At 41.3% G+C, this 21890-nt stretch overlaps 1 protein-coding gene across 1 annotated transcript; it reads left to right on the plus strand.

Annotated features, from left to right (window-relative positions):
- Nucleotides 1-4963: 4963 nt before the first annotated feature.
- Nucleotides 4964-21504, plus strand: LOC115110204 (MBT domain-containing protein 1-like). Its single transcript, XM_029635649.2, has 17 exons — nucleotides 4964-5106; nucleotides 6161-6362; nucleotides 6573-6706; nucleotides 8234-8366; nucleotides 8578-8660; nucleotides 11199-11316; nucleotides 11595-11729; nucleotides 12092-12180; nucleotides 12425-12659; nucleotides 12918-12973; nucleotides 13075-13179; nucleotides 13302-13449; nucleotides 13625-13707; nucleotides 14089-14323; nucleotides 14793-14864; nucleotides 16379-16573; nucleotides 16833-21504. Exons 1-17 carry the CDS (start codon nucleotides 5086-5088, stop codon nucleotides 16955-16957), a joined length of 2169 nt encoding a protein of 722 aa, XP_029491509.1. The 5' UTR covers nucleotides 4964-5085; the 3' UTR covers nucleotides 16958-21504.
- The last annotated feature ends 386 nt before the right edge of the window (nucleotides 21505-21890 follow it).

Below are 21890 nucleotides of genomic sequence, written 5' to 3' on the forward strand. Positions count from 1 at the left end.
ACTGTTCAGAGGAGAGTGAATCAGGCATTCATGGTTAGTGGGACTATAATTTGTTTTTCAACAGAACAATGACTCAACACACCTCCAGGCTGTGTAAGGGCTATTTGACCAAGAAGGAGAATGATAGAGCACTACATAAAATAAATAATATATAAAAAATAAATGTATATATAATTGTAATGAGTAAAAATTCACTAGCAATTAATACACACACACACAGTGCATGAGGAAAGCATTCAGACCCCTTGACTTTTCCACATTTTGTTATGAAAATTTAAAAAATGTAATCCCTCATCAGGGGTGGAAGGTAGCCTAGTAGTTAGAGCATTGGGCCAGTAACCGAAAGGTTGCTGAATCAAATCCCCGAGCTGACAAGGTAAAAATTTGTCGTTCTGCCCCTGAACTAGGCAGTTAACCCACTGTTCCCCGGTAGGCCGTCATTGTAAATAAGAATTTGTTCTTAACTGACATGCCTAGTTAAATAAAATAAATCTGAACACCCGATAATGACAAGGCGAAAACACGTTTTGAAATGTCAGAATGAAAACCAAGCCATGCGGAATTATCCGTAGAACTCCAAGACAGGATTGTGTCGACGCACAAATCTGGGGAAGACTACCAAAAAAAATGTCTGCATCATTGAAGGTCCCCAAGAACACAGAAGAACCTTTGGAAGCGACTACAGCCTCGAGTCTTCTTGTGTACACTACAAGCTTGGCACGCCTGTATTTGAGGAGTTTATCCCATTCTTCTCAGCAGATCCTCTCAAGTTCTGTCAGGTTGGATGGGGAGCGTCCGGGCTCTGGCTCGGCAACTCAAGAAAATTCAGAGACTTGTCCCCAAGCCACTCCTGCGGTGTCTTGACTGTGTGCCTAGGGTAGTTAACCTGTTGGAAAGTGAACCTTCACCCCAGTCTGAGGTCTTCAGCACTCTGGAGCAGGTTTTCATCACGGATCTCTTTACTTTGCGCTGTTCATCTTTCCCTCGATCCTGACTAGTCGCCCAGTCCCTGCTGCTGAAAAACATCCCCACAGCATGATGCTGCCACCACCATGCTTCACTGTAGAGATGGTGCCAGGTTTCCTCAAGACATGACACTTGGCATTCAGGTCAAATCTTGGTTTCATCAGACCAGAGAATCTTGTTTCTCATGGTCTGAGAGTCTTTAGGTACCTTTTGGCAAATTCCAAGCGTGCTGTCATGTGCCTTTTACTTCTGTCTGGCCACTCTACCGCAAAGGCCTGATTGGTGGAGTGCTGCAGAGATGGTTGTCCTTTTGGAAGGTTCTGCCATCTCCACAGAGGAACTCTGGAGCTCTGTCAGAGTGACCATCAGGTTCTTGGTCACCTCCTTGACCAAGGCCTTTCTCCCCTGATTGCTCAGTTTGGCCAGAAGCCAGCTCTAGGAAGATTCTTGGTAGTTCAAACTTATTCCATTTAGGAATGATGGAGGCCACTGTGTTCTGGGGGACCTTCAATGCTGCAGACATTTTTTGGTACCCTTCCCCAGATCTGTGCCTCGACACAATCCTGTCTCGGAACTCTACGGACAATTAATTCGACCTCATGGCTTGGTTTTTGCTCTAACATGCACTGTCAACTGTGGGACCTTATATAGACAGGTGTGTGTCTTTACAAATAATGTCCAATCACTCGAATTTAACACAGGGGGACTCCAATCAAGTTATAGAAACATCTCAAGGATGATCAATGGAAACAGGATGCACCTGGGCTCAATTTTGAGTCTCATAGCAAAGGTTCTAAAAACTTATATAAATATGGTATTTCTGTTTTTTTGTTTTTAATACATTTGCAAAAAATTCTAAAAATCTGTTTTCACTTTGTCATTATTGGGTATCGTGTGTAGGTTGATGAGGGAAAAATGTATTGAATCCATTTTTAGAATAAGGCTGTAACGTAACATAATGTGGAAAAAGTCAAGGGTTCTGAATACTTTCCGAGTGCACTCTAAACGAATGAGCGGTTTGCGAGTAGCCTAGTTTTATTATGGCTTGGGACATTGTTTATCTCGCAAATTTGTGACAGAAAAAACCCACCCAATATAGCTCCAGTAAAATGGATCATCTTTGAACGGTTTGGGCTAGGGATACACTGTTTTCAGTAAAGTAATGGTGAAACCATGACAGTCACATAGCTGTTCTCAATGGCATACTACTTAGTGTGTAAGTGATGCACCGTTATGGAACTAATTTTAGACATACAACCTGCAATTGTGCAGTTTTTAGACCATCAAAAGGTTTCGGCCCCGGGAGCCAGGGCTAATAACGCCATTGCCCTGCACCCACCATAAAGCTCCACATCCCATTAAACACACTCATGAGTTTCATTGTAAATGTAGAGGCTATTGGACAGACAATAATGGGTCAATTACCTAAAATGTATAGCTTTACATTTGAATAATTGGGAATGTTTTATTTTGATTTGCAACCTGATATGATGACCTATATGGTATGGCCAAATTTGGGCAACTGGTATAACATGCAAAGGGATATTTTACTCCATACATTTTCCCTGACACCCAAAAGTACTCGTTACATTTTGAATGCCAAGCAGGACAGGAAAATGGTTGAATTAACACACTTAAAGAGAAAATCCCTAGTCATCCCTACTGCGTCTGATCTGGTGCACACACTAAACACAAATGCTTTGTTTTTTGTAAACCAGATGGCACGATTTTCTTTTTTTTTACATTTACGGATAGCCAGGGCCACACTCCAACACTCAGACATAATTATTACGTCTGAATGTTGGAGTGTGGCCCTGGCTATCTATGTCTGAGTGTTGGCGTGTGGCACTGGCTATCCGTAAATTAAAAAAAAAAAAAAATTGTGCCATCTGGTTTGCTTAATATAAGGAATTTGAAATGATTTATACTTTTACTTTTGATGCTTAAGTATATTTTAGCAATTACATTTACTTTTGATACTTAAGTATATTCAAAACCAAATACTTTTGAACTTTTACTCAAGTAGGATTTTGCTGGGTATGTTTCACTTTTACTTGAGTCATTTTCTATTAAGATATCTAGACTCCTACTCAAGTATGACAATTGGGTACTTTTTCCATGACTGCTAATACACAGGATATCAGTACCGAGTAGATGTGCACTGGTACAAGGCAATTGGGGTAGATATGTACATTTAGGTAGGGATAACATGACTAGGCAATAGGATGGATAATAAAAAGTAACAGCAGCGTATGTGATGAGAGTTGCAAAAAGAGTAAATGCAGATAGTCCGGATAGCTATTGGTTAACTATTTAGTGGTTTTATGGCTTGGGGGTAGAAGCTGTTCAGGGTCCTGTTTGTTCCAGACTTGGTGCATAGGTACCGCTTGCTGTGCACTAGCAGAGCGAACAGTCTATTCCCAAGATTCCCAAGATAAATACTGTAATATATACCTTTTGATTTAATTTAAAAAATATATATCTTTAGTATAGTTTCGGGCATTTGCTGATGTATTCATCCAGCAAGGTCAAAGGTAATCTTCTCTACAGTGGTAAGGTTTTCTTCTGTCTGGCTGATGCTGGTTAGATAGGCCTAAAGGTTTGACAGTTCTTTGCTCCATCAAGCACTTCTTTATTACTTCACTACTCTGTTGCAAACTCAATGGAAGGTTTTGGCCACTGGGTGTTGAGCCATGCACCTCAGTGATGCTGACCTGATATACTGTGTCTAGGATGATAGACCATCCACTTCTTAATTATTGACCATGCAAGCACTGGCTGTAGTATGGCCCATACTGAAGAGTTCAGTGACTTTCAATGTGGCACTGTCATAAAACAAGTCAGTTTGTCAAATTTCGGCCATGCCCCGGTCAACTGTAAGTGCTGTTATTGTGAAGTGGAAACGTCTAGGAGAAACAATGGCTCAGACGTTAAGTGGAAGGCCACACAAGCGCACAGAACGGGACCGCTGAAGTGTGTAGCACGTAAAAATGGTCTGTCCTTGGTTGCAACACTCACTACCGAGTTCCAAACTGCCTCTGAAAGCAACGTCAGCACAAGAACTGTTCATCGGGAGCTTCATGAAATGGGTTTCCATGGCCGAGCAGCCGCACACAAGTCTAAGATCACCATGCGCAATGCCAAGCCTCTGCTGGAGTGGTTGGTGTAAAGCTCGCCGCTATTGGACTCTGGAGCAATGAAAACACGTTTTCTGGGGTGATGAATCACACTTCAACATCTGTCAGTCCGACAAATGAATCTGTGTTTGGCGGATGCTAGGAGAACGCTACCTGCCCGAATGCATAGTGCCAACTATAAAGTTAGGTGGAGGAGGAATAATGGTCTGGGGCTGTTTTTCAAGGTTCGGGCTAGGCCTACAGCATACAATGACATTCTAGACGATTCTGTGCTTCCAACTTTGTGGCAACAGTTTGGGGAAGGCCCATTCCTGTTTCAGCATGACAATGCCCCCATGTACAAAGTGAGGTCCATACAGAAATGGTTTGTCAAGATAGGTTTGGAAGGACTTGACTGGCCTGTACAGAGCCCTGACCTCAACCCCATAGAAAACCTTTGGGATGAATTGGTATGCCGACTGCGAGCCAGGCCTAATCGCTCAAAATCAGTGCACAACCTCACTAACGGTCTTGTGGCTGATTGGAAGCAAGTCCCTACAGCAGTGTTCCCTCATCTATTGGAAAGCCACCCCAGAAGAGTGGAGGCTGCTATAGCAGCAACCGGGGGACCAACTCCATATTAATGTCCATCATTTTGGAATGAGATGTTCGACGAGCAGGTGTCATATACTTTTGGCCATGTAGTGTATTTACTGTAATGCATTATACTGTACGTATGTGCATACAGTACAGTAGATGGCGGTAAAGTACTTTTACTTGGCTAACCTGCATGCTATATAGATGAAGAAGAGTTTCTTGCCCAATCAGGAAATAGCGGCTGTATTCCGCGCCTGCGCGTTTGAAATATTATAATTTTGTTGATATGCTATGCTAGCTAGCTAGCGGAGTTTATTTTTGCATGTTAGGTTACCATTAACTTTCCTCTCTTCACTGTCTCGCCACTGTATCAAGAGAAAATAGAAAACGCTCTGCATGAAGGGTGATGGAAAACGCAAGAGATTTGGTGAGCGCTATTATTGTGTTCTGTGTACATCTCTGGTGTAATCCTATTTCACCTTTCTTTGTTGTGGTTGTCAGACTGCAGCAGCTAGTTTAGCTAGGTAGGCGAGGCAACAGTAGTGCCAGCTAGTCACTGTAGCCGCAGAAAATAAAACAGACAGCTTTATTCCAGCATTGCCTGCATTTCAATTGTTTAATAAAGCTAGCCGCTGTTGATGGCAAGCTGTGGTGCTGCATCTTCAACAATCTTCCAACCTTCTAGGGCAGCTTGTCCGCTTGTATAACGGCGCAAGATTCAGCAGCTACCATTTAACGTTACGTTAGCTGGCTAGCAAATCATTGCAAGAAGGCAGGCCCGTCACGTTAAATAGACCGCACTGCAGTGATTTTTGACGCTGTATTGTGGTGTCTTGCAGACTAATTCCTGGGATATCAGGTCATGAGCCAGCGCGTGCAGCTGTCATTTCAATATTGTGCTTTGGCAACAGAGGTTCTGAATAGAAAGGGGGCGGTGCACCACCGATGACATTGGCTATCGGTTACTGCAGTGCAAAACGTTTGGCATGTAGCTTACTTGCTGTATGTTTTCACAATATGTCGCTATTTTGATCACTGAGAACAGACTTGTTTTAGTGTAAAAATGGTAGGTGAGCTACCACCAGATATGTGGTGGTGGGTGTTACGGTTATAATTGGTTAACATGTTGAGCTCTCAGCAATTTCCATGTTGGTTCAATGCAGTGTTATTCATAGATTAATTAATTGGTATGTAGCTATTGAATTGACATGTTATACTTTCAAAATCCCCTTCACTCTTCATCCGAATTCTGTCCGTGTTGCATGGAAACATTGCACATAGGCCACATCCTCTTGGACCTCTATATGAACGCTTATCTAAAAAGGTTTATGGATGCAGTGATTGCTTTGCCGTTTTCAGATTTTTTTTATCAGCAGTAGGTTATCATGCAAAGCAACCACCTGCAGTGGCATGCGGGTAAGTGAGACTGCATTGACTGCACTGTGCTATCTCTATCTGACACAATCCTCTCTCTCCTACAGGCTGAACGGACTGTTCGTTCAGAAAGGAAGAGGCGGGACTCGTTTGGGATGTTCGATGGCTATGACAGCTGCAGTGAGGATTCTAGCAGTAGCTCGAGCTCTGAGGACAGTGATGAAGAGGTGCCCTCCCTCCCTGCCAGCCTGCCCATCATCAAGACCAACGGCCAGGTCTACACCTACCCCGATGGGAAGGCAGGAATGGGTTAGTAGTACTGTGACTGCCTCTGCCTATTGAACATAACCACTGATGACCACTTATTACAGGGAGGTAAAGGCAATAAATAACCACTTATTACAGGGTTGAACTGAGATTTTAGCATTCTATTATATGGCCATCTCTTCGACTGAACAGTACTCACACCTCGTTATCCCTCGTGTGTGTGTGTGTGTGTGTGTGTTTCACTCTCCACAGCCACCTGTGAGATGTGTGGAATGGTGGGAGTGAGAGATGCTTTCTACTCCAAAACCAAGCGCTTCTGCAGTGTATCCTGTTCAAGGAGCTACTCATCCAACTCTAAAAAAGCCAGCATACTGGCCAGACTGCAGGTAAAAACAAACTGCACTAAGTCTACTTCTATTGTCCTTGTATGTTCCTCTATAACCACCATTTTTAAGTTGAATTGACATTGAAAAGTTGTGTAAACAGGTTGTATTTATTTCATTTTAATTCCTTCCTCTGTGCATCATCCTCTGTGTATCTATAAGTAGCTATGTTTCCATTAACTGGTCCAGTAATTATTTTTATTTGTATTATTTTGACATTTGGAAAGTTTGTATAAAAAATAGATGCAACAATTGCCTGCTAAATTGTGTTTCCATTAAACTATATTGTTGATTAAAAACAGCTGGGCGTAATGACGTCACACCAAAAAATATATACAAATGAAGTAGTTAGTGTTTCCATGAACCTTTAAGGCAAATTGAGCATTAATACATTGTTGACAGCCTGGATGCCCTCCTAACTATGTGTTTCATGTCTCAGGTAGCCCGCAAAAGCCAGGATGGATATACTGCAATAATTTACTAATATTTGTCATATTCTAATAACTATCATGTTCTCACGTATTGCAACGGTCCGTGTCATTTCTATTGATTTATTTCACCTTTTATTTAACCAGGCAGGCAAGTTGAGAACCAGGCAGGCAAAGCAGTTTGACACATATAACAAAACAGAGAGTTACACATGGAGTAAAACAAACATACAGTCAATAATACAGTGGAAAAATAAGTCTATATACAATGTGAGCAAATGAGGTAAGATAAGGGAGGTAAGGCAATAAAAAGGCCATGGTGGCGAAGTAAATACAATATAGTAATTAAAACACTGGAATGGTAGATTTGACAGTAGATGAGTGTGCAAAGTAGAAATACTGGGGTGCAAAGGAGCAAAATAAATAAATACAGTAGGGGAAGTGGTAGTTGTTTGGGCTATGTACAGGTGCAGTGATCTGTGAGCTGCTCTGACAGCTGGTGCTTAAAGCTAGTGAGGGAGATAAGTGTTTCCAGTTTCAGAGATTTTTGTAGTTCGCTCCAGTCATTGGCAGCAGAGAACTGGAAGGAGAGGCGGCCAAAGGAGGAATTGGCTCTGGGGGTGACAAGTGAGATATACCTGCTGGAACGCGTGCTTCAGGTTGGTGCAGCTATGGTGACCAGCGAGCAGAGATAAGGCGGGACTTTACCTAGCAGAGTCATGGTGAAACTTGCATCCAGCCAACCAGAAACGTAAGGTGAAGCAGTTCAGGCATTCTTGAAATTCAGGACAAGCGTTGTCCTGCAAAAAAACAAACACAATTTTAATAGTTGAAAAAATAGATTTAGACAGCAATAGGTACACCGTTTCCATCATAATTTGTCGCAGTAAAGAAAGTTAGACAAAATATATCCATCTCAGTCGAACTGATACAAGTGTTGTTGATCTTCAGAAAATGTATCCTATAATCTGCCGTTTCCGTTACACACGTCGCAATGATTTATTTTTGTCGAATAAACCTGGGACAAAGGAAACCTGCCTGGCTTGTATGGTTCTTCTTCTATCTCTCTCCAATATTTGTTCCTTTATTATTATTTTCAAAGGGTAAACCACCAACGAAAAAGGCTAAAGTATTACAGAAGCAGCCTCTCATGGCGAAGTTGGCTGCCTATGCCCAGTACCAAGCCAACCAACAGTACCAAGCCAACCAACAGAATCAAGTCAAATCAAAAACGGGTAAGTTCCATGTAAAAGTCCATGACACGTGAAATGTATTTATTACCAATTACAAATGACTACAGTATAGGTGCAACAGTCTTCAAAGATGATTCTACTAGGGACTAGATTGAGATGATATCTTTCTCACTGTAAATAAAGAAGGTGATGATAATAAGGTGGTCGTTGATTGAGTTGTGTTCTCTCATGACGATACTTGTGGTGGTTGCAGTGATTCCTGTGAAAGGCTTTGATTGGGGACGCTACATAGGCACCGGCGACATTAACGGGGCACCTGTCGGCTGTTTCAAACATGTAAGCAACGCTCAGCTCAAACACTCCAAATGGTTGCTGGTGAAAAGTGACAGTGTGTGGAAGTCAGAACATGGAGACACAGCCAATATGGGATATCTTAAGTAACATTATACTTTTAAAGTAGAGATCACACTCAGTGGATAAAAGATGCAAGCGTCTATGGTTGCCTCTCATGACTTATTAAGGGACTAATATTACAATAAATACTAAGTAATTGAATTTCAGCTTGGGCCTTTCTTGGTTGTTATAAAGAAGTAGATTCTTCTAGATATTAGAATGTGTTGATTTGTAACCTGGTAAGATGTTTTATGCTCCAGTACAACAAAACTCAACAGAGAAAGTATGTTAGAATATACCTCATCCCTACTGACCCATCAAACAGTGTGATGAATAGCTCATCTGGATGTTTTGGAAATACGGTGTCATTCTGCCTCTGGAGGGGGGACTCTGGGATGGCAGGTAGCCTAGCGGTTAGAGCGTTGGGCCAGTAACCGAAAGGTCACTGGTTTGAATACCCAAGCCGACAAGGTGAAAAACCTGTCTGTGTTCTTGAGTAAGGCACTTAATCCTGATTTGCTCAAGGCGCGCAATACTACTATGGCTGACCCTGTGAAACAACACATTTTACTGCACCTCTCCGGTGTATGTGACAATAAAACATAAATAAATATATATATATTTATGTTTTATTGTCACATACACCAGACACTGTGTGTGTGTGTGTGTGTGTGTGTGTGTATATATATATATATATATATATATATACACACACACACAGTTGAAGTCGGAAGTTTACATACACTTAGGTTGGAGTCATTAAAAGTTGTTTTTCAACCACTCCACAAATGTCTTGTTAACAAACTATAGTTTTGGCAAGTCGGCTAGGACATCGACTTTGTGCATGACACAAGTCATTTTTCCAACAATTGTTTACAGACAGATTATTTCACTTATAATTCACTGTATCACAATTCCAGTGGGTCAGAAGTTTACATACACTAAGTTGACTGGGCCTTTAAACAGCTTGGGAAATTCCGGAAAATGATGTCATGGCTTTAGAATCTTCTGATAGGCTAATTGACATCATTTGAGTCAATTGGAGGTGTACCAGTGGATGTATTTCAAGGACTACCTTCAAACTCAGTGCCTCTTTGCTTGACATAACGGGAAAATCAAAAGAAATCAGCCAAGACCTCATAAAATGTTTTGTAGACCTCAACAAGCCTGGTTCATCCTTTGGAGCACCTTCCAAACGCCTGAAGGTACCACATTCATCTGTACAAACAATAGTATGCAAGTATAAACACCATGGGACCACGCAGCCGTCATACCGCTCAGGAAGGAGACGTGTTCTGTCTCCTAGAGATGAACGTACTTTGGTGCAAAAGTGCACATCAATCAATCCCATAACAACAGCAAAATACCTTAGGAAGATGCTGGAGGAAACAGCTAAAAAAGTATCTATATCCACAGTAAAGTCAGTCCTATATCGACACAACCTGAAAGGCTGCTCAGCGAAGGAAGAAGCCACCGCTCCAAAACCGCCATAAAATAGCCAGACTACGGTTTTTGGAAAAATGTCCTCTGGTCTGATGAAACAAAAATAGAACTGTTTGGCCATAATGACCTATGGGGAGGCTTGCAAGCCGAAGAACACAATCTCAACCGTGAAGCACCCGTGAAGCACGGGGGTGGCAGCATCATCTTGTGGGGGTGCTTTGCTGCAGGAGTGACTGGTGCACTTCACAAAATAGATGGCATCATGAGGTAGGAAAAGTATGTGGATATATTGAAGCAACATCTCAAGACATCAGTCAGGAAGTTAAAGCTTGGTTGCAAATGGGTCTTCCAAATGGACAAGCAAACTTCCAAAGTTGTTGCAAAATGGCTTAAGGACAACAAAGTAAAGGTATTGGAGTGGCCATCACAAGCCCTGACCTCACTCCTATAAAATAATTGTGGGCAGAACTGAAAAAGCGTGTGCCAGCAAGGAGGCCTACAAACCTGACTCAGTTACAGCAGCTCTGTCAGGAGTAATGGGCCAAAATTCACCCAACTTATTGTGGGAAGCTTGTGGAAGGCTACCTGAAACGTTTGACCCAAGTTAAACAATTTAAAGCCAATGCTACCAAATACTAATTGAGTGTATGTAAACTTCTGACCCACTGGGAATGTGATGAAAGAAATACATTTATTCTCTCTACTATTATTCTGACATTTCACATTCTTAAAAAAAGTGGTGATCCTAACTAACCTAAGATGGAATTTCTACTAGGATTAAATGTCAGGATTTGTGAAATTGAGTTCAAATGTATTTGGCTAAGGTGTATGTGAACTTCCGACTTCAACTGTGTGTGTATAACATTTTTTTTTACATTGTTGAAGCTGCACTAATTGTGAGGATAGGTGACAATGAAGAGTATTAGCTTGCCATGATGCGTTTGGTTGTTTTAATTAATAGCAGTCCTTTTTGAGCGGACATATTTGTATTGTGATGTCGTTCTCTACGTTCAGCGTGTGTTGTCTTCTCTGCCTTAGGTTCCCATGGGAACTTCTTGGGGTGACCTTGCAGAAGGGGTGAGGGTAGAGGTGCCCAATACAGACAGCGGCCTGCCAATGAAAGTGTACTGGATAGCAGGAGTTATCAAATTAGCAGGTAACAAAGAAGCCCCAGAGAATCCTCTTCGCTCTGAAATGTACCAGGTTGGATTCATAGATGATAGGGTACTTTCTCTGCATTGTTTTCATCAAACTCTGTTTACACATAGACATGTTACACTTAGATGTAACCTACACACAATGCTTGGAAACATAGATACTTCTCTCATCCAACAATACTTTTATGATTCATTTTTAAGCGTATTTCAGGAACAAAATTAGTAGAAAATCAGTGGTTTTTCTAATCTTAAAACATCATTGTGTTTCTCTCCGCAGGCTTTAAGGCACTGCTACGGTACGAGGGGTTTGATGGTGACTCTGGCAGGGATTTCTGGTGTAACATCTGTGTCCCTGACATCCACCCGGTGGGCTGGTGTGCCGCAGGAGGAAAGCCCCTGGTTCCTCCCAAGTGTAAGAGTAACAGAGGGAGTCCCTTAGAAAACACAGCCAGGATATTTGTGGCCATAAGGATAATAATGATAATGCCTTTATTTTGCAAAGCACCTTTCCTGAATTATGCTCAAGGTCACCAAATCAGTGCTCAGTACTCTTTTTAAACAAGGTACTGTATTTTGTTATGTACACGGCATGCGTAGTCTGTTCTCTGAAAGGTAATTAGAACAAATTATAGTACCTTACTTTGTTTTGCCAAGATAAGGATATATGCTCTGTTACAAGTGGTGGGGCAAGTGTTAAGTCATTTATAATTTCTGACCTGTTTGAGAGAATCATTTCTAATCTTTCCCAAACGTTGTCTGACTGTTTCACCTTAGCCATTCAGCACAAGTGCACCAACTGGAAAGCGTTTCTTGTGAAATGCCTGACAGGAGCAAAGACTCTACCTATTGATTTCTCCACCAAGGTGAGCTACAACTCTTCATCACAAGACACTCCAACACCTCACTCATAGTACAAACATGCATCAAATATAAATATGAGAAGATGAATATGCTTGCATTATTTCCACAGATGCAATGCTAATAACCTTATGCCACTACCAGTACAAACATGCATTTCATGTATTATTATATAGTGACATATGCTATAATGCCTAACTGGATTGTCAAGTAACCTTGTAGAATCTTCACCTCCTCGCCCTTCCCCAGGTGCAGCAGAGCATGCAGTTCCCCTTTAAGAAGCTGATGCGTGTGGAGGTGGTGGATAAGACTCACCTGTGCCGGACGCGGGTGGCCCTGGTAGAGCAGGTGATCGGCGGTCGACTTCGGCTCGTCTACGAGGAGTGCTCGGACGGCTCGGATGACTTCTGGTGCCACATGTACAGCCCACTGATACACAGCATCGGCTGGTCCCGCGGCATCGGACACCGCTTCAAGAGATCGGGTCAGTGACCATAGTGGGGAGGGCACGCGAGACTAGGCACGCGGGTCTTACACATGAGGGTCTTACACATGAGGGTCTTACACATGAGGGTCTTACACATGAGGGTAAAGATTTGCTTAGTGTTTTAAGGATCCTGAAAATCTCAACATGGGTGAAACACTTAGGCACTTTAAGATTCTAGTTGTTTCTGTATGATTTATATGGACTTTTAGGGTTTTATTGTTGTCCATTAATGACCGATACTCTTCCTTGTTTCAGATGTTTCAAAGAAACTTGATGGCCAAGTAGATGCCCCAGGACAGCTTTTTGTGAAGGTGAGTTCAAATAAATGTTTCAATCTGCCACTTGACTTAGTTGATTCAAATATTTTTCTGGTCTCTGACATTTGTTTGATACGTGGCACAATCTCTCTCAGGTGAAGGATGTTGACCAGAGCGGGGAGTGGTTTAAAGACGGCATGAAGCTGGAGGCTATTGACCCTCTGAATCTATCAGCTATTTGTATTGCTACTGTTAGAAAGGTAAGCCCTATAATCGTGATGAGAAATATGACTGACAGAGAAATGAGGGAAATAAAGACAAATGACATTGCACGTGTAACAGAGTTGTACACATTCACCCTCCCTGCCTTCTCTTCTTCCAGGTCTTGGCGGATGGATACCTCATGATCGGAATTGATGGTTCCGAGGCAGCTGATGGCTCTGACTGGTTCTGCTATCACTCCACCTCTCCCTCTATCTTTCCTGCTGGATTCTGTGAAATCAACACAATTGAACTCACCCCTCCACGTGGTACACACTGAATTACATTACATTGTGTGGTAAAAGCATAATCACAATTGTCTATTTGAGTTTATTTGTAGTACCAAGAGAGTGCGCACCATTGATTCTTACCTCACAGTGGCTATTTCAATTGGCCAGCCAGTTGCTTTTACTTGTAGCCTCAATGAGTAAGTCTTTTCTGCAGGGTACACAAAACTCCCATTCAGATGGTTTGACTACCTCAGGGAAACGGGTTCAGTGGCAGCTCCGGTGAAGCTCTTTAACAAGGTAACCTTGTTCAGCTTTGTCTGCTAGCTATTTTGCCTGTTAAGTCATTTTGACTCTTTACTTTTGTTCTCAGTCTGTTAGTTAGGCTGAATTTGTTGTCAAAACCAACTACTTGCTGTCTGAGTAATCCTTAACATTTTTCATCTATTTGAAGTTTGATTGTTTATGCACTTTGGCTTTTTCAAATTGCTTGATTTCTGTCAGTAGTGTAGTCGTTACAGGATATTAGTCCGAATAAGAAAGACCAATGGCATCTGAGTACAGTGAAGTTAAGACTAGTAGCCCACCAATGTACAACTTTGCTTGCTTGTAGTTGTAGTATTATGAGAAATTCCTTGAGTCCACCAGCTGAATGTCCCCTTCTCTTTGTTGACTTTAAAGGAGGTTCCAAACCATGGGTTCCGCCCTGGCATGAAGCTGGAGGCTGTGGACCTGATGGAGCCCCGGCTGGTGTGTGTTGCCACAGTGACACGTATTGTATATAGACTGCTGCGCATCCATTTTGACGGCTGGGAGGACGAGTATGATCAGTGGGTGGATTGTGAATCACCTGACCTCTACCCTGTGGGTTGGTGTCAGCTGACTGGCTACCAACTACAGCCACCAGCTGTGCTAGGTGAGTTTTTAAAATGTTATATTCTGTATATTGGGATTTTTCAGCATTTTTACACAGACAAAGATGGGCAAAGATATACATTTTCTTAGTGCAAGGTCTGAACTAGCTCTAGTATAGCCCAAAACAACCTTTTCGAAAACCAAGTCAGGTTTTTAATTAGCATCATCCCCCAAATGACCTTGACTGTAATCTCCCAAATAACCAAAACTACCAATACAGGTAGAACTGCTAAATACAAAAAACACGCACCAAGACAGTCAAAACATCAAACTTAATTTAAGCAAAACACAGAAACCTTCAGATAACCAAAACACTGTGACTTTTACGCAAACCTTTAATCTGAAACTAATTCTAGTAATGTAGGAAAATTGAGCTAAAGCATTGCATTTTTTTGAATGAGTTGAGACGAGCTGTGCTGAACAAATGTATGAATGAATGAGTTGTTCTCTGGTTTGTGCTTTTTTTTCAGCCTCTAGAGAGCTCCCTCCGAGTGTGACAAAGCAGAAGAAGAAATCCCAGCAGTACAAAGGCCAAAAGAAAAGTGGGTCATCCGTCCCCTCGTTTTGCCCCGTGCCTCTGCCTCCTCCCCTGCACCCTCCCCTTTCCCTCTTGCTTTCTCTATTTAAGGGCAAAGCTGCACTCACCGCGGCTCTTCACGGTTGTTGCTCTGCATCTCTATTCACACCAAAACAGCATTGAAACCAAGTCAAAACCCTGCTACACCAGATTGAATTTTCGTACCAGTGTGAAGCTGTTACCTCAGGCCGAAGAAAAATCTTCAATGACTGCAATAAATACAAATAATTTGATTATGTAGGCCCATAGTCTAGATCTTTTTATAGTATGCTTGGTTTTTATGTTCTTTCAGTCTTTGTTAGTCATGCCAGACATTACATTAGACTGTAAATTCTCCTTCCAGACTCACATTAAGCATCTCCAATCCAAAATTAAATCTAGAATCGGCTTCCTATATCGCAACAAAGCATCCTTCACTCATGCTGCCAAACATACCCTCGTAAAACTGACCATCCTACCGACCCTCGACTTCGGTGATGTCATCTATAAAATAGCCTCCAACACTCTACTCAACAAACTGCATGCAGTCTATCACAGTGTCATCCGTTTTATCAACAAAGCCCCATACACTACCCACCATTGCGACCTGTACGCTCTCGTTGGTTGGCCCTCGCGTCATACGCATCGCCAAATCCACTGGCTACAGGTTATCTACAAGTCTCTGCTAGGTAAAGCCCCGCCTTATCTCAGCTCACTGTTCACCATAGCAGCACCCACTCGTAGCACGTGCTCCAGCAGATATATCTCACTGGTCACCCCCAAAGCCAATTCCTCCTTTGGTCGTCTTTCCTTCCAGTTCTCTGCTGCCCATGACTGGAACAAATTGCAAAAATCTCTGAAGCTGGAGACTCACATCTCCACCACTAGCTTTAAGCACCAGCTGTCAGAGCAGCTTACAGATCACTGCACCTGTACATAGCCCATCTATCTACCTACCTCATCCCCATACTGGTATTTATTTATTTTGCTCTTTTACACCCTAGTATCTCTACCTGCACATTCATCTTCTGCCAATCTACCATTCCAGTGTTTAATTGCTATATTGTAATTACATCGCCACCATGGCCTATTTATTTCCTTAACTTACCTCATTTGCACTCACTGTATATATACTTTTTGTTTTCTTTTTTTCTACTGTATTATTGACTGTATGTTTTGTTTATTCCATGTGTAACTCTGTGTTGTTGTATGTGTCAAATTGCTACGCTTTATCTTGGCCAGGTTGCAGTTGTAAATGAGAACTTGTTCTCAACTAGCCTACCTGGTTAAATAAAGATAAAATGAAAAATAAATAAACATCAAGCTTTCCTGAATAACTTGCATTTCTAAGACATTTTTACCTAGATTTGAATATTAAAATTTTTACCTTATGTTATTAATCATTAATAAGTAGTCACACGTCAAAAACAGCAAAGGTATAAGAGACAAGAAGGTAACAGCAGAGCTGATAAACCATTTTACCTTTGTCTTGATTTTTAGAGAGGAAGATCCCCATTGGCAAGCGGCCAGTGAGTTTGTCGGGGGTGGTATTGAGTGGAATGCCCCAGAAGAACCTATCTGGAGACGAGAACATGACCCCGCCAGACTACCCATCTCCTCCCATGCCAGCATCTGCCCCGGGGAACGCACAGCCTCCCTCGGCAGCCCAGGAACTCGGCCCCAACGGAAAGCCAGGTAACCTAAGCCACCCTACCAACTGAACTCAAATTAGAAACCCATGTTAAGCCGGGTAGTTGGGTAGGGATGTCCGCTGCTGAAACAGAAAAGTGTAGTTGTCCAAGGACCCCATCTCAACATCAACCATCTTGATAAGGCAACTTATTTTCTCCTTTATCTCCTGAGTTTTATAATTCTTCCTCTCCTTCCTGTCTTTAAATTCCCCATCTTTCCTACTTCTCTACTTGCCCTCTTTTTTTTTGTTCTTTTTTTTAAGGGGTAACGCTGCAGCTGAAGGAGGAGGTTCAGGAGATGGATGAGTTCAACTTCCCGCAGGGCACAGCCTCTGACCTAGAGAACAACGGCTCCGGCTGCAGTTACTACATCAAACAGGAGCCCTGAGCCTCCGTGGGGCACTGCTGCACCCACCACCGGAGGGCCAGCCTGGGGGCAAGAAGGAGCCTGTCCACTCCCTCCTTCTCCACAGCACCAGAGACCATGGGCCCTGGGTGGCATCCCCACAACATTAACATGGAAGGTCACCAAGTGCTCCAAGCTGTGCCCATAGAGAGATTCAGGACAGAGCGGCTCAAAGACTAGTTCCAAACAGACAGCGCAAACGGGGAGAGTAGAAAATAAAGGAAAAAAAAGAGGTGCGTAAATGACAACAACTTTACGTTTCAGTTCAGTTTTTTGTACTTAAAAAAAAAAAGTTTTTGTACGACTTTTTCAAATCCGAGATCTTTTTGTGCATCTCTCGTATTCGTTACTTTGAGGTAGGGTAATCTTTTGATGGATAAACTATGTGATGTTTGAGTGTATATATAATCAGATTTTCCCAAAAACAGGGTGTATGTACAGTTGAAGTCGGAAGTTTACATACACTTAGGTTGGAGTCATTAAAACTAGTTTTTTAACCACTCCACAAATTTCATGTTAACAAACTATAGTTTTGGCAAGTTGGGACATCTACTTTGTGCATGACACAAGTCATTTTTCCAACAATTGTTTACAGACAGATTATTTCACTTATAATTCAATGTATCACAATTCCAGTGTGTCAGAAGTTTACATACACTAAATTGACTGTGCCTTTTTAAACAGCTTGGAAAATTCTGGAAAATGATGGCATGGCTTTAGAAGCTTCTGATAGGCAAACTGACATCATTTGAGTCAATTGGAGGTGTACCTGTGGATGTATTTCAAGGCCTACCTTCAAACTCAGTGCCTCTTTGCTTAACATCATTGGAAAATCAAAAGAAATCAGCCAAGACCTCAGAAAATAAAGAGCAATTTCCAAACGCCTGAAGGTACCACATTCATCTGTACAAACAATAGTATGCAAGTATAAACACCATGAGACCATGCAGCCGTCATACCGCTCAGGAAGGAGACACATTCTGTCTCTTAGAGATGAACGTACTTTGGTGCGAAAAGTGCAAATCAATCCCAGAACAGCAGCAAAGGACCATGTGAAGATGCTGGAGGAAACGGGTACAAAGTATCTATATCCACAGTAAAACGAGTCCTACATCGACATAACCTGAAAGGCCACTCAGCAAGGAAGAAGCCACTGCTCCAAAACCGGCATAAAATAGCCAGACTAATCTTGTGCAACTGCACATGGGGACAAAGATCATACTTTTTGGAGAAATGTCCTCTGGTCTGATGAAACAAAAATAGAACTGTTTAGCCATAATGACCATCATTATGTTTGGAGGAAAAAGGGGGAGACTTGCAAGCCGAAGAACACCATCCCACCCGTGAAGCACAGGGGTGCCAGCATCATGTTGTGGGGGTGCTTTGCTCCAGGAGTGTCTGGTGCACTTCACACAATAGATGGCATCATGAGAAAGAAAAGTATGTGGATATATTGAAGCAACATCTCAAGACATCAGTCAGGAAGTTAAAGCTTGGTCGAAAATGGGTCTTCCAAATGGACCCAAGCATACTTCCAAAGTTGAGGCAAAATGGCTTAAGGACAACAAAGTCAAGGTATTGGAGTGGCCATCACAAAGCCCTGACCTCAATCCTATAGAACATTTGTGGGCAGAACTGAAAAAGCGCGTGCAAGCGAGGAAGCCTACAAACCTGACTCGGTTACACCAACTCTGTCAGGAGGAATGGGCCAAAATTCACCCAACTTATTGTGGGAAGCTTGTGGAAGGCTACCCAAAACGTTTGACCCTAGGTAAACAATTTAACAACATTGCTACCAAATACTAATTGAGTGTATGTAAACTTCTGACCCACTGGGAATGTGATGACGGACATAAAAGCTGAATAAAACATTCTCTCCTCTACTGTTATTCTGACATTTCACATTCTTACAATAAAGTGGTGACCCTAACTGACCTAAGACAGGGAATTCTTATTAGGATTAAATGTCAGGAATTGTGAAAAACTGAGTTTTAAATGTATTTGGCTAAGGTGTATGTAAACTTCCGACTTCAACTGTATGTCGGTATTGAATGGACTAAACCTTACTGGTAAAAAAAACAATCACTCAGATATAAAGTAGAAACACCCCACCAATCAGCTTCATACCAGTTCCACACATTCAACTAAGATTTGAGCACCTAACCATAATCTCTGGATCTTGTGTTCCATTTGTGTGATAGCCAATCATGACTGACAGCTATCACTGGGACATTTACCATGGAGAATGTGGACGAGGCCCAAATCTCAGGTCGATCCTTTTCCCACACTATTTTTACCATGCCTTATTTAAAGTATGTTTACAAATATTACTCCTCCAGGCCAGTTGATTGCGGGCAAATTTGTCAAATCAAAAAAATTCTACTCTATGAAAAACAGGTCATTCACTGTGGTAATATTTAGTTCTATCATAGTTTACTACACAATGATATGCAAACCTTGACTCTTGTGTCAAATAGTACAGAGATCTATCTGAAATGTGTTATATCTAATGTATGTAGCATTATTCTATATGAATTATGTCATAATTCAGAGCGATACTATAAATGTAGAGGAAATATTCAAGCCACTGTAAGAGTCGGGCTATTGTTCATCATTATCATCATTAGTGTTTCATCACCTCACTACCATCAACAACATGAGAACCATTTATCTAAATAGAGAAGGTACTGCCTTTTGTAAAAGAAAATCTTCAAAATAATGCTATGTTTGCTCTTCCTCTTTTAGAATTTGAATGTAATCTCCTGCTGCAAGGTAGTCAGGTTCTGGTCAATCCACACATCAAGGTGATTTCCATGACAATTTAAATCACTTTGTGTGCATATTTCTTAGTAAGTGATTGGTAGGCTTGGGTTAAATTGTTACACTCACTGACTCATGATCACACATTTTATTCACAGGCCATCCTTTCGTTGGGAGATATTAAATGAATGTCAATATTGATTTATAAAACAAAATATATCACATTAAATATTTATTAACAAAGCATACAGTATATAACAGAGCCAATTTACAAACATATGGTGATTTATTTTGTGCCATATGAGGGATTATAATCTACATACTTTATCAAATACCGACTGCACTCCATTGTCTCACTTTATATACCAGTAAGGTTGACAATTTACTCTCAGGAAATCTTAGCGTATTGTATTATAGGCTTCTTTGTCATTATGGTTATTGAGAAAGGTGTTGTCATTGGCTGTTGGCATGCTGAAATTAGGCTTCAGAGATTGATTTGGTCAACAATATTAACAAAATGTGTTAGTCCAAGATCGGTCTTTAAAGTAAATGTGTCACTTGGTAAACCATCTCACTAATGTAGAGACCTATCTGAATGTGATACAAGGTCCCATTTCAAGTGGATTTGTCATATATTTTGTCTCTAGAGGTAGGATTTAACTGTCTGTCACTGTTTGATCATGTGTAGGTGTTTCTTGAACAATTTTTTTTTTCTCTCCAAAAGTTCAGTTAAATGTTCGCTTTGTCGATTTGTCTTACTGTTGTTACTGTTTGTTTCAATGTCTGGCCCTGAGTGAAACTCAAACTAGTATTAGTCTCAATGAAATTGTACATTTTACGCATTGGCTGGTGTAAACCAGCTCAGGTGACCATGGTGATGCCAAAGATTGCCTAAGGTCACTGTCAAGCAATAAGGTCTTATCACAGTACTCTCCTAATGCAGTGAGATCCTAATGCAGTGAGATCCTAAGCTTTGAGCTGTACTTTCACTCAAACTTTAGACTGTGCATCAAAGACTGAATGGTGGAAATATACATTACATTGTTAATATATGGTATGACTGTTTTGAGGTGACAAACCTTGTCTCCATCGTCCTTGTAACACATGTTAAACATGAGAATTAATGGTATTTGAATGAAGAAAAGAAACGCACAAAATATAGGGCTACACTATTCTGATCATGACGTTCAAAAGCATTATTTCATCAATATTATAATCAATATAAGAAAACAAGACTTTGAGGGTGTGTTTGTTAACCAAAATATGTGCATGCAGCAGTGTGAACATGTCCTCTTGTGCTTAACTAGTTGATCTTGGTTTATGTGTAACTGTTGGTCTTTGCACTAACATGGGTCTGTGTGCTTGTTTCTATTGTGAAACCCCTTCATTGTCTTTTATGGTGCTATATATATATATTTGATATTCATAACCTTTTAAGAATTAAATGATTTTCATAAACTGTGGCCATGGAGAAATTCAGTTCTCTTGTATTTTGGATACAACTATGAAAGATTTGTATTAACTGCTAAAACATTCTTTGCATGGCACTTGTGGGATAAATTATTTCTTCATCCAAGTATGTTTTTGTTCCTTGGTTTCCATGGTAAATGTGCTGTGAACATGAAGTTTAAAGCTACAGTATATCAAATACAAAAGTAAAGAAATGTTTAGATGTTTACTTTCATTTAACATGTTTGAATTTTTCAGCATGTTTGTGGTTAAAGTATTGTAAAATAAATTAAATTTACTTTCTACACTGCATAAAAATATGCCAGCGTCCATTGTTTTAACTACACCATTAACGGAATACTTCAGGGTTATGGCAATGAGGACCTAGACTTGGCACTCCGGTACCGCTTACCATGTGGTAGCAGAGGGAACAGTGACTAGGGTGGCGTGAGTGACAATTATGGCCTTCCTGATACAGCCTGGTATAGAGGTCATTGAGCTAAAGTTTAGCCAATGCCAACTTCCTTCATACTGGACAAACATTCATCCACCAGCTTATTGGACACTGGGGAAGTAGAAAAAAAATCACTGCTCCCCCCCAATCACTTTAGACCTGGGATACCAGGTGGGTGCAAGTCAGGTAGAACAGAAGCAGCAGGCGCCAGACCTCACAGGGTAAGCGTTGAATATCCCTGCTATAGTTAAT

The sequence above is a fragment of the Oncorhynchus nerka genome, linkage group LG26 (assembly GCF_034236695.1).
Source record: "Oncorhynchus nerka isolate Pitt River linkage group LG26, Oner_Uvic_2.0, whole genome shotgun sequence".
In the NCBI taxonomy this organism is placed as follows: domain Eukaryota; kingdom Metazoa; phylum Chordata; class Actinopteri; order Salmoniformes; family Salmonidae; genus Oncorhynchus; species Oncorhynchus nerka.